Below are 14,715 nucleotides of genomic sequence, written 5' to 3'. Positions count from 1 at the left end.
AATGTTCACAACAACTGCAGTTATATGGAGTCATGCAGCCTAAATCTCATCTAACTGAACTTTTTCCATCACAGTTACCTAGATGACAGCTGACTAAGGGATGCATAGCTCCTCCTGGAAGGAACTTTTGGCAAAGGATATCTACGCTTTTCCAAACTCTAGTCAAAGAAGCATGTTAAGTAGTAACACTGAAGTTTTGAGTATGGAAGGGAATTGGTAGATGATTAGATCCTTCTCCTACCCAATTCAGGAAACGAGATATAGCGGGAGCTGACAAACCACGGTTCACAGACCAAATCTGGCCCAGTGCCTGTGTTTTGCTTTTTGTGTTTTTTTTAATGTTTATTTATTTTAGAGAGAGAGAGAGAGACAGAGCGTGAGCGGGGGAGGGGCAGAAGGAGAGGGAGACACAGAATCCCAAGCAGGCTCCAGGCTCCGAGCTGTCAGCACAGAGCCCCACGTGGGGCTCGAACTCACGAATCATGAGATGGACGTTTAACTGACTGAGCCCTCCAGGCGTCCCCCAGGCGCCCCCCAGTGCCTGTTTTTATGAATAAAGTTTTATTGGAACACAGCCACACCCATTCATTCATGTATTGTCTATGCTTGCTTTTACCCTACAACTACAGAGTTAAGTAATTGTGTCAAACAGCACGGCCTGCAAGCAGGAAAAGATTCACTATCTGGTCCTTTTCAGATAAAGTAATCTGAAACCTGCTATAAAGCACTCGTGGCAGGGGCGCCTGGGTGGCGTAGTCGGTTAGGCGTCCGACTTCGGCTCAGGTCACGATCTCGTGGTCCGGGAGTTCGAGCCCCGCGTCGGGCTCCGGGCTGATGGCTCGGAGCCTGGAGCCTGTTTCCGATTCTGTGTCACCCTCCCTCTCTCCCCCCCCCCCCCCCCCCCCTGCCCCTTTCTTTCCCATTCCCCAAAAAAAAAAAAAAAAAATAAAAAAAAAAAAAAAAAAGCACTCGTGGCAGAGTTTAGACTTCCCTGTCAGGATGCCTCATCTGGGAAAAAAAAAAAAACCAAAAACAGAACATACTGCTTTTCCCAGATGTCTGCTCCTGCTCAGGGAGTTCTATTTTTATTCTTATATTTAATAAAAATTCTCCTTGTATACGGAGATATACCTTCTTTGCAACCTCTATCCTTCACTCCTGGATTTACCTACTCGATCTACATAAAATAATTTATTCTTTTTTGTGTGCTTTTTAAACTGCCTAAAGACCATAATCACTTGCCCACTAAATCTCCTTTGTCCTCCAACCCTCCAAGTTACAGTACATCATTCTGGCTAGTAAATTAGATTTTTAGGGAGTTGAGCCTTATGTAAATATTTTATGCATATTACTGCAGTGCAGAGCCGTGTTTATTAAAAATGTAGCATAATGTTGCCGGTAAAATATTTTCTGGCTGTAACGAAGTGGCATATTTCAAATATGCATGCTGTGCTGCCTTGTAGATTCGGGGCATTAACTAGCACACCAGCCGTCAACAGAAAGGAATGTTCTACCCCGTGCAGTATAAAAGAATTTAAATAGGGGATCTCACCTGTTACCAGCCTCAGCAGAAAAACGACGAGTGGAACACATCCACCTTTGCCTCCAAAGCACAGCAGAAACCCTCAGAGGATGTCTCCCTCAAAGGTGCGATTACAGGTTTTAACCTACTCGCGTCGACTTCGGTGTTCCATTTTAACATCTCTTACAGCAAAACGCAAGTCATGCTCTAGCAAGGCAATAAAACTCAAAAGTTTCTTCTTGAAAGAACCAAATGAGAAATAACTCGACGAGGGGCAGGGGTAGGCCGAATTCTAAAATGTCCCCCAAGATTTCCCAGTCTAATCCCGGGGACGGAATGTAGGAGGAGACACCCTGTCCGTCCCCGATGAGGTTGCGTTGCGTGACAGAAGCGATTTTGCAGGTGTAATTAGGATCGCTGAACAGTTGATTTGGGGCTAATCAAAACGGAGATGATGTGGGGGCCTAGTCCCATCACGGCGGCTCTTTAAAAGCAGAGCTTGCTTCTGTGGTTAGCCTAAGGAGAAGGCAGACACCAAGGGCGAGAGGGACTTCGTTGGCTTTGACACCGATGGGGCCTGCGGCAAGGACCCCAGAGTGGCCTCTACTACTTCCAACAAATGTGTAATGACCTTGATAGAGGATTCTTCCCACAACACCCACACCGTGGTTTGGGGCTTGTGAGACACGAAACAGGGAACCCAGCTAAGCCCACCTACTGACCCACAGAACACAGAAGGATACATTAGGGTTGTTTCAAACTGCTAAGATCGCAGTCAGTTGTCACGTGGCAAAAGGACACTAATATAGGTTTATTTATCTGAAGTGAAAGTGGCTTGGAGAGAGAGGGGTTTGCAGCGGGACACTTTGGGGAGAGGGGGATGGAGGAGAGTCGCTAGTGGAGCACAGGGTGCTGGATGGGAGGCTGGGCTGCAGACAGGGTGGTGATCGGCCCTGGGAGCTTTCAGAGAACCTGGGTTGTTTGTTTTTTTTTTTTAATTTTTTTTTTAGTGTTTGTTTATTTTTAAGAGAGAGAGAGAGAGACAGAGGACAAGCAGGGAGAGAGCAAGAGAGAGAGACAGAATCTGAAGCAGGCTCCAGGCTCTGAGCTGCCAGCACAGAGCCCTGATGCAGGGCTGGAACTCGCAGACCCCGAGATCATAAACCCAGGCAAAGTCAGAAGCTTAACTGAGCCACCCAGAAGTCCCCCCCCCCCGGTGTTTTTTTTTTTTTTTTTAAAGAGAAAAGCCTTGAATTTCTCATGAAGCTGTTGTGGGGCCAGGAGAAAGGCTGACCAGGAAAGAGGCAGATGAACAAAAGCTACATCGTGCAGCTCAGGAAGAATCTCAGTTCACTGAGAGCTGAGAAAGGTCTTGGGAGGTGCACCTTGGACGCCTGAGAGATTTCTGCGTCCGCATCGCTGTGGCATTAAGTGTCCCTGAGAAGGGCTTGCCTTTAGGCTCTGTCCTTCCCGGTGCACTTCAGTGAGATAATGTTTTACATATGTAATACCATTATTATAAACACATATGTAAGTAAAAGATATAGGAACAGAATAAATTACAAAATAAATAATTTAACAGAACTGCCGTGACTGCCCTTGTGGTGAGGCTTCAGCTGGAAGGGGAGAGTAATCTGCTCTTTGTAAGAGATATGGAAGAGGAAAGGGGGCAGTAGCAGACAGGAGAGGCCATCCTTCAGCATCTCATTTAAAAAGAGATCTTCTATCCGTCCTGGGTCTTTACTATGCTTCTTTTTCTTCCTAGCACCTACCACTAGCTGACATCGTGCTACCCACTTGCTCATTTTTATGTTGTGTTTCTGCGGCACACCAGCTCCCACCTTGCTGTTAGGCTTGGGTCTCTAGCTCCGGAGCCCTGAGGGGTTCTTGGCAGACAATTATTGAAGGAGAGAGTGCAGTGGTGAATAAATAAGAAATTAAATGTTTTTAAAAGAAGGAAGGAAAGAAGGAAGGGAGGGAGGGAGGGAAGGAAGGGAGGGAAAGAAGGGGGGAGGGAGGAAGGGTAAGGAAGGGGAAAGGTGGGGAGGGGAAGGTGACAGGAGGGGAGGGGAGGGAGGAAGGAAGGGAGGAAGGGAGAAAGAGAAAGAGAGAGAGGAAGGAAGGAGGGAAAAGAAAGAGAGGGGGCAGGAAGGGAAGAGAAGGAAAGAAAAAAGAAAGAAAAAGAAAAAAGAAAGAAAAGAGAGAAAGAAAAAAACAATTGAGGACAGGGTGGTCCTTTTACCCACAGTTGTGGACCATCTAAGTCACGTACGAGAGTCACTGTCACTCTTGTAAGCAAAGTTGAGCTGCTGGTCACTGATAACACTGACAATCATTGGACTAAGAGGCAGACTGGCTCTAACCCTGTGAATGTCCCCTGTGGGGAGCAGGTGTCCTCTTGAGGCTCCATCCAATTGCTCAGGAGGAGACACTGCCACCCTCGGCTTTCATCAACAACTTTGTTTCTCGTGGTAACGGATCAACAGTAGATACAACGTCGAGCGCTACCAACCGAGGAACAATTAATTATGAAGGCACAGGGGGCCGTGAACCCAGAAGCACCGTCACAGGCTTGCGGAGCTGTGGCCACATGAAAACAATTAGTTGTACCTGAGCGGACTAAAAGTTTTAATTTTTTTTTCATGTTTATTTAGTTTTGAGACAGAGAGAGACAGAGCATGAGCGGAGGAGGATAGAGAGAGAGAGGGAGACACAGAATCCGAAGCAGGCTCCGGTCTCTGAGCTGTCGGCACAGAGCCCGACACGGGGCTCAAACTCACGAGCTGTGAGATCATGACCTGAGCCGAAGTCGGACGCCCAACCGACTGAGCCACCCAGGCGCCCCGAAAAGTTTTAATTCACTCTATGTCCACAAGAATAAAACTTCAGACCTGAGCGAAAAAAGAGACCAAGAGTACAAACAATAGGATCAAGGAGTTAGGCCTGCATCCTGGGAGAAGATTCCTGTGCCAGCACACCCTTTATTATTCAACTAAAACACATAGATTTAAATGATATACAGTATTTAAAAATAAAACATTCTAGAAATAAGATAAATAATGTCTAAATACAGTAATGATTTTTCTTTTGAGGAAAAGGCTGTCCTATGTTTTTTATATAGGAGTTTGAGGATCTCCTCTATTTCCGAGAGACCTACATTGACTAATACCAGGAAAGATAGGAAGGAGTTCACGTCCACTGTCCACTACAACAACAAGAAAATGCTGGGTAAGAGGAGACAGTAAGTGACGGGAAGGAAAAAGAAAGTGCCAAGGAGTTATCTCCTAGGAGCACAGGAGCAGGAGTAGGGACAGCTCCAGGCTGGGAGCTAGTTGAGAGACTGAATTCAGTGCAAAAGGCCCAAAGAAATAACCCATTTGGCGAATTTCTGGACAAGAAGCAGAGGAGAGAATACACAGTCCTTTTGTAGTAATCACGGGTGAGAGATTTATCCCTGGAATTTGGAATACAGCTAGCCAGAAGGAAAATGGGGGTGAATCTGGTTTAATGAAAGCAAGGAAAAAAAAAAAAAGACAAATCAGCCTGGGCAATACATCAGGATGGGGCTAAGAAATTAGACCCTTGTGTTAGGCTAATCCCAATTTGTTCTACGATAAAGCAGGGGACTTTTAATCTTCCTACCATCTAGAAACGATGGGAACTCTGCATTTCCTCAAAGGCTATTGCACTTTTCACTTCGTACACATACAAATATCAAATCACTGTTATACACCTGCAACTAATATAATGTCAATTAAATCTTAATTTTTAAAAATTCTATCACATTTCAATGACTAGCGGTTATCGGCTGAGGTTATCCAGCCTGGAGGAGGAGGAGTGAACAGCACAAAGGAAAGAGGATGAGGACTAGAAGATCACGTCCGAAGAATAGAGCACCTTTCTCCTTCCTGCAGCTGAGCTCACAAACACTAACTGGCTTTGGGTTAGAAATGAAAGACGAGCAACCTAAACAAAATGGCAATAGCCTGGCGCCTGGGCTCCAGCGTGCAGGTGAACAATTGAACAGTGCACAGGGCAGGCGTGTAGCTGAACTTGCCCATCCCCAGGAATGTGGGACTCAGAGCCTCCAGGATTCTCTCCGTTTCTTTTCTGTGCATCTTCTCTCCCCTGCACCTTCTTCCCAGAGCTTCAACTGCCAACTGATCCCCAGTCTCACAACCTGAAACCTCCACCGATTCCCAAGGGGAGAATCTGAGCGGACCCTGCTTGGGTCAGTCCACTCAAGACGGTGAGATTGCCTGAGAACATGGCATCATCAACTAGAACTGTATATTTACAGCGTGTAGATATGTTGGGGAAGCAAAAAGGCGAGAGACAGAAGAAAATTGGGGGAGGTATTGATCATGGGACAGTTTCAGAGATAAAGGGGGTACTGTTCCTAAAAAAAGGAGGGAGGTTTCTAGGCAGACTCAAAAATTTGTCATGTTCCTACCAGCACCCCTTTAGATGCTGGAAAGCAAAACGTTTTGATCTTCTAGATACAGTGTGTGTGTGTGTGTGTGTGTGTGTGTGTGTGTGTGTGCGCGCGCGCGCGCGTGCGTGCCGCACAGGCAGCACCTCTTCCGTTGTAAGACAGGTCGTTTGGTCCAGAAACTGACATTCTTTTGTTGTCTGTGACAATGAACACAGCATCAATCAGTTCACTAGCCCGTCACCTGGAGAGGTTTCCAGCCTGCAATGCTGGGTTCTAATGATGCTTGTGGTTTTGCTGATTCCCAGGCCCCTCTAGGAGATTTCACTTGCTGCTATCAGCCGAGCAAACTGTGCTGGGATCTCTACTTCGTGTCCAGTTAATTCTTCAGACTCAGGAAAACTCAGCATCAGTCTATGACGAGGACACAAGGAACATTTTGTTGGAACGTCTGCGTAGCAGTGACGATACCAGTTCAAAAGTGCTATTTCCTTTATTACTCATTACCAATCAGTCACCCGCTAATGTGTCCTTTAAAGCTATCTACATCCCAAGAGAACATCAATTCTCAGAATAAAATATAGCACCCATAATTAAAATGTAATTTATTTTTCTTGAGATACCTCTTTCCAGCAGCAGTTAGACGAGTAATAGGGTCACAGACACTTGATTATTCTCTTATTTAAAAAAAATCAGCATCTGCATTTTGATATACAGTCCATTCTCCCTCTAACATGCTTATGAGAATTTTCAATTAAAACACAAATAACAAATTATTCTGGAGCTACATGAAGATCTCAGGCCAAAAGGTAACATTAAGCAATGTTTTGCTTTATTTTATTTTATTTTTTTTTAAATTTTTTTTTTCAACGTTTTATTTATTTTTGGGACAGAGAGAGACAGAGCATGAACGGGGGAGAGGCAGAGAGAGAGGGAGACACAGAATCGGAAACAGGCTCCAGGCTCTGAGCCATCAGCCCAGAGCCTGACGCGGGGCTCGAACTCACGGAGTGCGAGATTGTGACCTGGCTGAAGTCGGACGCTTAACCGACTGCGCCACCCAGGCGCCCCAGCAATGTTTTGCTTTAATTTCACATCCACGGCAGGGCCACTGAAAGAGAGAGAGAGAGAGAGAGAGAGAGAGAGACAGAGAGAGAAAGGAAGAGAAAAAGAGAAGGAAGCAAGTTTTCAATCTAAATGCATACAATTGAGAAATAATACTAATTTCCATGAATAAAACTTTGATTATCCATAGTCATCTGGAAATAAGATCTTGTACATATATCCACTTTCTAGTTAACAAAGTTAAGCATATGCTATGAACCTTTTTCAACTGTATCATATACTTCCTTGACTTTTTCTCATCAACTAAGCCACTGGGTTGTCCACACTGGGGTTCCCTGGGATAGTAAAGTGGGTAGAGCTGCTGACCCTGCCCTAAATGACTCAGCCTGAAGCGCTCGCAAATGGCTTTGGTTTGCAAGCTCTCCCTGGGACGGCCATTGAAGAAGAGAAATTCCATCCTCTTACTCTGTTGCTTCTATCTGCTATTGCCTTGAGAAAACTAAAGCAACAATGATACTATGTTCATTAAAAGTCACTTGTTAAAGGCACTGACTGAGGGGATACAGATATCGCCTACGGAATTAGAACTCAGAGAATGTCAGTTATCAGCTGGGTAGGTATGCTCTGGGGGACTGAAGTTACTGGAAGTCTAACCCCAAACTAAGTGAGATATTCCTGAGTTACGAAATACAGATGGGTGGCTTCGCTTTCCCTTTAATGGTGGAAGAGCTCAAGAAGAAATATCCCCAAATCGGAGGCAGATAAAGCCGTGTTCTGAGGACACGTCTAGCCACAGACCTGACTTCCATCAAATAAGAGCATAACACGGCGCAGTTTATCACGGTGGGAACGGAGAGATGCACAGACCTCCGTTTCCAGCCCTGTCACCCACCAGCGGCGTGACTCTGGGCAGAAACTTACCTTCTCACTGATTTCAGACACTTCGAATAAAAGGGAGTATATAACTAGTTAAGTTCTCAGGTCCTCCCAGCCCCCCAAAGCCATTACTCAAACCTCTGAGGCACTGTGGGGGATTGGAAATTACCGAGAGGAGTCTTTCCCAACTGTGTATGATATATAAGGCTAGTTGTGATGCTATGGATAATGAAGTCACGGCTATCGGCACCTGGTCAAAAGGGAAACAGGAACAGAACTCATGAGTTAACTTAAAAATTATCAAGTCCAGGCAATATAACCTGAAAAGTGCCATAATAATTCTTCTTCTCATATTTGATGTCACTCATATAATTTTAAAACTTGAGTTTCTTAGGTCTAAGTACTTAATTACCCACCCTTTTCAAATTAAATGCATATGTATACATGCATATACATGTTCCCCAGTCAGTAAGAATACCTTGAAAAAATTCTGGAATCTCAATTAAATTATATTCTTTCGGTGTGCCAATTGAATTGAATTGGCCTGTGGATCCCTCTGCTGAGAAACCTATCATATGTTTACTTGGGTGTTGTCACTGGTTAACTCTACTTTGGGGATCGAGACCGGGGCTAAGACCTATGGTCGTGATGCAAATATAAAAACTCTTTGGGGAGCTTGATCCCAACAGAAGTGGGGACAAGAAAAAAATAGGTCTAGGGACTCAGAGTATTGAACCCAGATCTAGAAATCGTAAATCCAGTTCCCTTCAAGAAAGACCGTTCACGTGACAAGGGCACAGCCCAGGACTATGGTTAGGACGCATCTCCGTTTCTCCTCGTCAGCTTGATCCAGATGCCACTCATTGGACGAAGAATCAGCTCTCCCGCCAGACCAAGTTCTTCTCTTTTCTGGTTGGATTCTACCCAAAAATGTCTCAGGATGCAGGAGAGAACGACCTTTTCTTCCATTGTGGCAAATTTTTGACCTTCAAGTTAATGAAAATGGCATTACTTTAAATATACATAGATCTCAAAGGTGAGAAATCACTGGTCCTATTAGAGGAAGCAAGCAATTTTATATTTTCACAATAAGGAGAAGCAGAGTTACTTGATGTCTTGGTTAAAAATGAAGATTCTTAAGCCCCCTTCCCCGCCCCTACCCAGTGCAGCCCAATAGCTGGGGTGGGGCACGTATCTGTATTTTAGCAGTAATCCCAGATGAATTCTAGGGTCATTGAAGCATGAGAATCACTACTGTAGATGGCTTATCGGGCCTTTAATTTAATTTACTACAGAGTCACCAAATAGGCTTCAGATTCATCCATTTAAATCTGACCTCATTTTACTAACACCTGCATTTACATCCTCATAAGATGCTAGAGATCCTAAAGCCAAAGTGTGTATAATGCATGGTGATGTGCATCCATTTTGTTTAAATACTTCAGCTGGCCATATGGTAAACATTCTTTGCTTCTGTTTTGCCGAATGCGATTCTTAAAAGCAACAAACGTAGACATTAGGTTAAATAAAACTGCTACAAATACATTTTCTACCATATAAAATACATTCAACATGGACCCCAAATCTACAGTATTTTAAAACTCTACCATGAAACTGATTGTGCTGTATGTTATGAACTGAATTCTGTCCCGGTAAATTTGTATGTTGAAGCCCTACCCTACCCTGTACCTCAGAATGTGACTGTGTTTGCAGACAGAGTATTTACAGAGCCTAATTAACTTAAAATGAGCTCATATGGATGGACCCTAATCCAATCTGACTAATGTTTTCATACAAAGAAGAGATCAGGATACGACACACACAGGAAAGACCGGGAAGATACAGGAAGATACGGGAGAAGACGACCATCTATAAGCCAAGGTTTAGAATGATCTCTGAAGAAACCAACCTTGTTGATATCTCAATTTCAGACTTGCAGCCTCCAGAATATGAGAAAATGAGTATCTGTTGTTGAAGCCACCCAGTTGGGAGTACTTTGTTATGGTGGCCCTAGCAAACTATTCTACTTTATGACAATCTTTTTCGAGACAATAATGTAGAGTGAAGTGGAAGAAAAAAGAAACCAATTTTTAAGAGACCGTAGCCTAGGAGACATGACATCTCAAAGAAATTATTGTGAGGGGACGCCTGGGTGGCTCAGTCGGTTGAGCGTCCGACTTCACCTCGGGTCACGATCTCGCAGTTTGTGGGTTCGAGCCCCATGTTGGACTCTGTGCTGACAGCTCAGAGCCTGGAGCCTGCTTCGGATTCTGTGTCTCCCTCTCTGCCCCTCCCCCACTTGCGTGTGTGTTCTCTCTCTCAAAAATAAATAAACGTTAAAAAATTTAAAAAAGAAAAAGAAAGCATTCTGAGAAACCCACTACCACGTGGGCTGGAAAGATCAAACCAATTCTGATGGATACAAACCTATACAGTTTCTGGGTCCAGCAGAGAAAGGCACATATGCGAATGGGTGGCGTCCTTGCAAATTCTCGGGAAAGAACCGCTCCGGCTGGAATTCCTCAGGATTTGGGAAGTATCTTGGATCTCTATGCAGTGCATAGGGAACGATGATTGCTTGAGCGCCTTTCACAATTTTGTAACCCGCTGTCAAGAAGTAGACAATATGCCATTAGAATGGAGCAAGACAGATGTTAAAAAAAAAAAATTCCATCTTCCCTATTATTCTAATCATAGAGTTCTTACCAACTTCACAATCTTCAGTAAGATGGCGGGCAAATAAGGGGACAGAAGGAAAAAGGCGGAGGCTCTCCTTAATGACACATTCCAGGTATCTAAGTTTCTTCAGGTCTTCTACGGTAGCAGGACGATCAGACTTCCCTGATCAAAGTAAATACACGAGATGACCATGAAAGAACCATATGGGCTTGGGGAACGGGACATCAACAAGGAATGAATCCAAGCACCGGATGTTAAATACCTACAGCCAAAGTAGGATTTCTAATATTATACATAATCAAAATAAAATTAGACAATGTGTTAAGTGAAAGAAACAAGACACAAAAGGCCACGTACCGAATGATTGAATTTATAGGAAGGGCTCAGAACAGGTATATCCGCAGAGACAGAGAGGCTGACAGAGACAGGGGCTGGAGGAGGAGGGAATGGGATGTGGCTGATTGATGGTACAGGGTTTCCTTTTGGGGTGCTGAACATGCTTTGGAATTAGAGTAAAAGTGGTGCAACACTGTGAATGTACGAACTCATCTCCTTTAAAATGGTTAATTTTGAGTTCTCAGAGCTTCCAGATGTGCATCTTCTCGTGAGCCAGATTCTTGGACTTTCCCCACAGCATGGCCCCTAATCGCCTTTTGCTCCTGTGTCCAACAAAGAAACTAAGATGGTCTTGCCTTCCGGCCAGAAGAGACATCAACCTCCCTGGACTTACCAAAGGAAGAATGAGAACAGCAAGGAGCAGCTGGAATGAAATCAGTACAGATGGGACTTAAGGAACAAGCCAGTGGAGAGATTTTGAAAGTAGAACAGAAATATAACAAACGCCACTGAGCATGTTTTCAAAGCAAGCTGGAAATGATTGCCAAGATCCCAAATTCTGGGGTAACAACAGTTGGGGTAACAGCCATCCACAGATCTGTATTCCTTGGAGAGGAAGACGAAGAGGCACTGCATTATCTGACCAGAGTTGAAGTGACAGATTTGGAAGATATTAAATCAGGTTATGGAACAGATGTTCACTTTGATAAAAACCCTTCCTTCAAAAACAAAGTTCTCTCCAAAGAATTTCATCTAGATGAGAGCGTGATCCATCTTCAAAATCTACTGAAATCAAATGGGAATCGGAAAGGACTGGATAAAACATTCACGTCAAATGCAAAATAAAGCCATAGGAAGAGGGAGCATGAGGAACCAGGGAGCTTCTTTCTCTGGCTTACTGGCCATCTTGATGGAAGTACAGATGAGTTAGGAAGGGACGTCTAAGATGATGTTTGGTAAAACCCATCGCAATACTACTTGGTTCCTGCCATGGATGATGGAGAAGGGGGTGGTGGTGGTGGTGGTGGTGGAGGACGAGGAGAACACACTAATGAAGAATAGAATGAGGATGATGGATTCCAATCTCCTGTCTTAATTTTCTCCAGCCCCCTTGTACTCAGCCATGCTGTTCTTGAAGTCTCTTTCTCCTCCTTTACACAATGATTCTCAACTTATTGGGATGGGGGGCGGGGGGCAATACCTTGAGCATAATACAGTAGGAAGAGAAACTCTTACCGTTTTCTCTTCGTAATTCATTCTGAACTTTTTCTGTCTCAACCAAAACTTCATATAAACAACACATGGGGAAAAAAGAAAAACCTTCAGCTGTCTTAGCTCTGCTGGAAGCTGGTGGGTGCCCGGTCCCCACGTGGGAGTGCCTAGAATTCCAGCTCTTTTCCTCCTTTTCCTCAGTACTGGGCTCAGAGATTACTTTGTGTCTCTACGTGATTATGGACACAGTTAGCATTTACCAAAATGTACCTGGTTACTTTCTCTTGGTTTTAATTAAAAAAAAAAAATGCATTTCTAGATCAGGGAAGGGTGGGTTTCAGATGTTTGGGTCGGTGAAGCGGGCATCTTGACAACATGGCTTCTCCTTCAGCCATGTTTAATTGTGATGTTTAATGGAAATCTTTATAGTTTAACATGACACTTTAGAAATAAAATTCTCTCCTAGTGCCTTGAGCCCTACCGCTCCATGGGAGACTCGGTGAGCCTGTAAGACCGTATTTGGGATTGACATTCTCTATTGTAATTTTGTTCCTGTTTATTTATTTTTTTTTTAATTTTTTTTTCAACGTTTATTTATTTTTGGGACAGAGAGAGACAGAGCATGAACGGGGGAGGGGCAGAGAGAAAGGGAGGCACAGAATCGGAAACAGGCTCCAGGCTCTGAGCCATCAGCCCAGAGCCCAACGCGGGGCTCGAACTCACAGACCGCGAGATCGTGACCTGGCTGAAGTCGGACGCTTAACCGACTGCGCCACCCAGGCGCCCCAATGTTCCTGTTTATTTTTAAATTTTCTTTTTGTTTCACTGGAGGGAAAAGATGATGCTGGACTTTAAACATGAACAGGGCACAAGTGGCTTTGTTACAATAAAACTAAATACACACCAATAAATGGTTAATTTTATGTGTAACAAGAGGAATTTATACCTGCAACTCAATACCCAAAGATGAGTTGCTCATGAAATTTTAGAAGTAATACTGGGGATAGAAGAAAAAGTGAGGGACAATCAGTAGAAAACATGAGAAGTGGCCAAATAAGCCATCTACTAATTATGATGCTTTAATCACGTGAGATCAACAGCAAAAAGTACAACAGCAACGAGCTGGACATCGTAGAGGTTACGAAATGTGAACATGTTCCAAAAACACTTGTGAGCTTCTGAAAAACCAAGTTTACTCACCACAGGCAATATGAGAGAATTAAAATCAATACAGAAAAAAAATAAATAAAATGACGATAGAAACAGAGCCAAAAAGTTAAGATTGCCTCCAGTCTACAAAATAAAGTCTTCCTTCTTGAGATGTCTAGGCCTCACACAATCCAAACTCAAAACTACTTGTCCAACCTCATCTCTCAATACATTGTACCACATGTGTTAAATTCTAGCTGCCCCTCACGATTCACTACTGTCCTCCAAACTTTTCCATTTCTGTGCCATTGTCCATCTGGTTCTCCTCTTTCTAGAATGTCTTCCCTCTCCTGTTTTTTCCTTCCCCACTTCTCTTCTCTATGAAGAGACACCATTTTGTTAGCCGGTCGACCCAATCTTTCATTTTCTCCTTCCAGCTATGGGAGCCACGTGATGTGTGATTCAACAAAGGATAAAGTTGATGGCACAATGCATAGCCTCTGTGTGGTCGGCTGGTAATGGCTCCTATATATGTCAGGTGCTAATCCTTGGAACCTGTAAATATTACCTTATTTGGGGAAAAGGTACCTTTACAGATCTGATTCAGTTAATGATATAAAAACAGGGAGATTATTCTGGATTATTCATCTGGGCTCCAAATGCCATCACAAACGTCTTTATAGGAGAGGATGAGAGAGATTACACAGACACACAGACACAGACACACACACACACACACACACACACACACACAGAGTGAAGAGAAGGGGGTGTGAAAATAGAAGCTGAGATTTGAGTGATGTGGCCATAAACCAAGGGATAGGCTGGTGGCCACCAGAAGTGGGAAGGAACAGATTCTCTCCTAGAGCTTCCAGGAGGAGTACAACCCCACCGACACATTGACTTCGGCTCAGCAATACTGATCTTGGATTTCTGGTGTTCAGAACTGTGAAAAAAATAAATTTCTGTTGTTTTAAGCCACCCAGCTTGTAGAGTGTATTACAGAAGGCACAGGAAACTAATACATCCTTCATCCCCTCCTCCCCTTCCTTTTCGTCTTGAAGATACACACGAGACCTCCAACAACAATCAAGGGCACAAAAGCCAAGATGGTGAAGAACAGAGAGAAAAAAAGAGCAAGACTGAGACTCTGTGACATCCCTATTGACCTCAGCCTAGGACTCCTCACCTGTTGATTGCTGGTTGTGTAATAGAAATAATGACCTCGGAACTGGAGAGTGTGATGCTAAGTGAAATAAGTCCTACAGAGAAAGACAGATACCATATGTTTTCACTCTTATGTGGATCCCAAGAAACTTAACAGAAGTCCATGGGGGAGGGGAAGAAAAAAAAAAAGGTTAGAGAGGGAGGGAGCCAAAGCATAAGAGACTCTTATAAACTGAGAACAAACTGAGGGTTGATGGGGAGTTCGGGGGGGGGGGGG

At 44.0% G+C, this 14,715-nt stretch overlaps 2 protein-coding genes and 1 pseudogene across 4 annotated transcripts in view; 1 reads left to right on the top strand and 2 right to left on the bottom strand.

The window, feature by feature from the left end:
* KLKB1 (kallikrein B1) overlaps positions 1 to 6,311 on the bottom strand; it is a 32,831-nt gene extending 26,520 nt beyond the window's left edge. The window contains exons 1-2 of one of the 2 annotated variants that reach the window (XM_040490003.1): positions 6,199 to 6,310; positions 1,553 to 1,640 (exon numbers count right to left, since the gene is read on the bottom strand). The gene's annotated coding sequence lies outside the window, so the exon portion shown is untranslated. Of the gene's footprint in view, positions 1 to 1,552; positions 1,641 to 6,198 lie in introns of both variants that reach the window. The other variant, XM_040490002.1, reaches the window with a different exon arrangement.
* The window catches only part of CYP4V2 (cytochrome P450 family 4 subfamily V member 2), a 25,388-nt gene continuing 15,683 nt past the window's right edge, over positions 5,011 to 14,715 (bottom strand). Inside the window, exons 9-12 of one of the 2 annotated variants that reach the window (XR_005794945.1) lie at positions 10,602 to 10,736; positions 10,323 to 10,502; positions 8,065 to 8,881; positions 5,011 to 6,368 (exon numbers count right to left, since the gene is read on the bottom strand). Coding sequence is in view for 1 of the 2 variants with exons in the window: in XM_040490007.1 (XP_040345941.1) it covers positions 8,709 to 8,881; positions 10,323 to 10,502; positions 10,602 to 10,736 (488 nt within the window). In the remaining variant the exon portion in view is untranslated. Of the gene's footprint in view, positions 6,369 to 7,540; positions 8,882 to 10,322; positions 10,503 to 10,601; positions 10,737 to 14,715 lie in introns of those variants that run through there. The other variant, XM_040490007.1, reaches the window with a different exon arrangement.
* On the top strand, positions 10,778 to 11,972 carry LOC121039998 (protein SET-like; annotated as a pseudogene).

The sequence above is a fragment of the Herpailurus yagouaroundi genome, unplaced genomic scaffold (genome assembly GCF_014898765.1).
Source record: "Herpailurus yagouaroundi ecotype Mexico unplaced genomic scaffold, PumYag 181, whole genome shotgun sequence".
NCBI lineage: Eukaryota > Metazoa > Chordata > Mammalia > Carnivora > Felidae > Herpailurus > Herpailurus yagouaroundi.
This window is presented reverse-complemented; position numbering and strand designations above follow the sequence as displayed.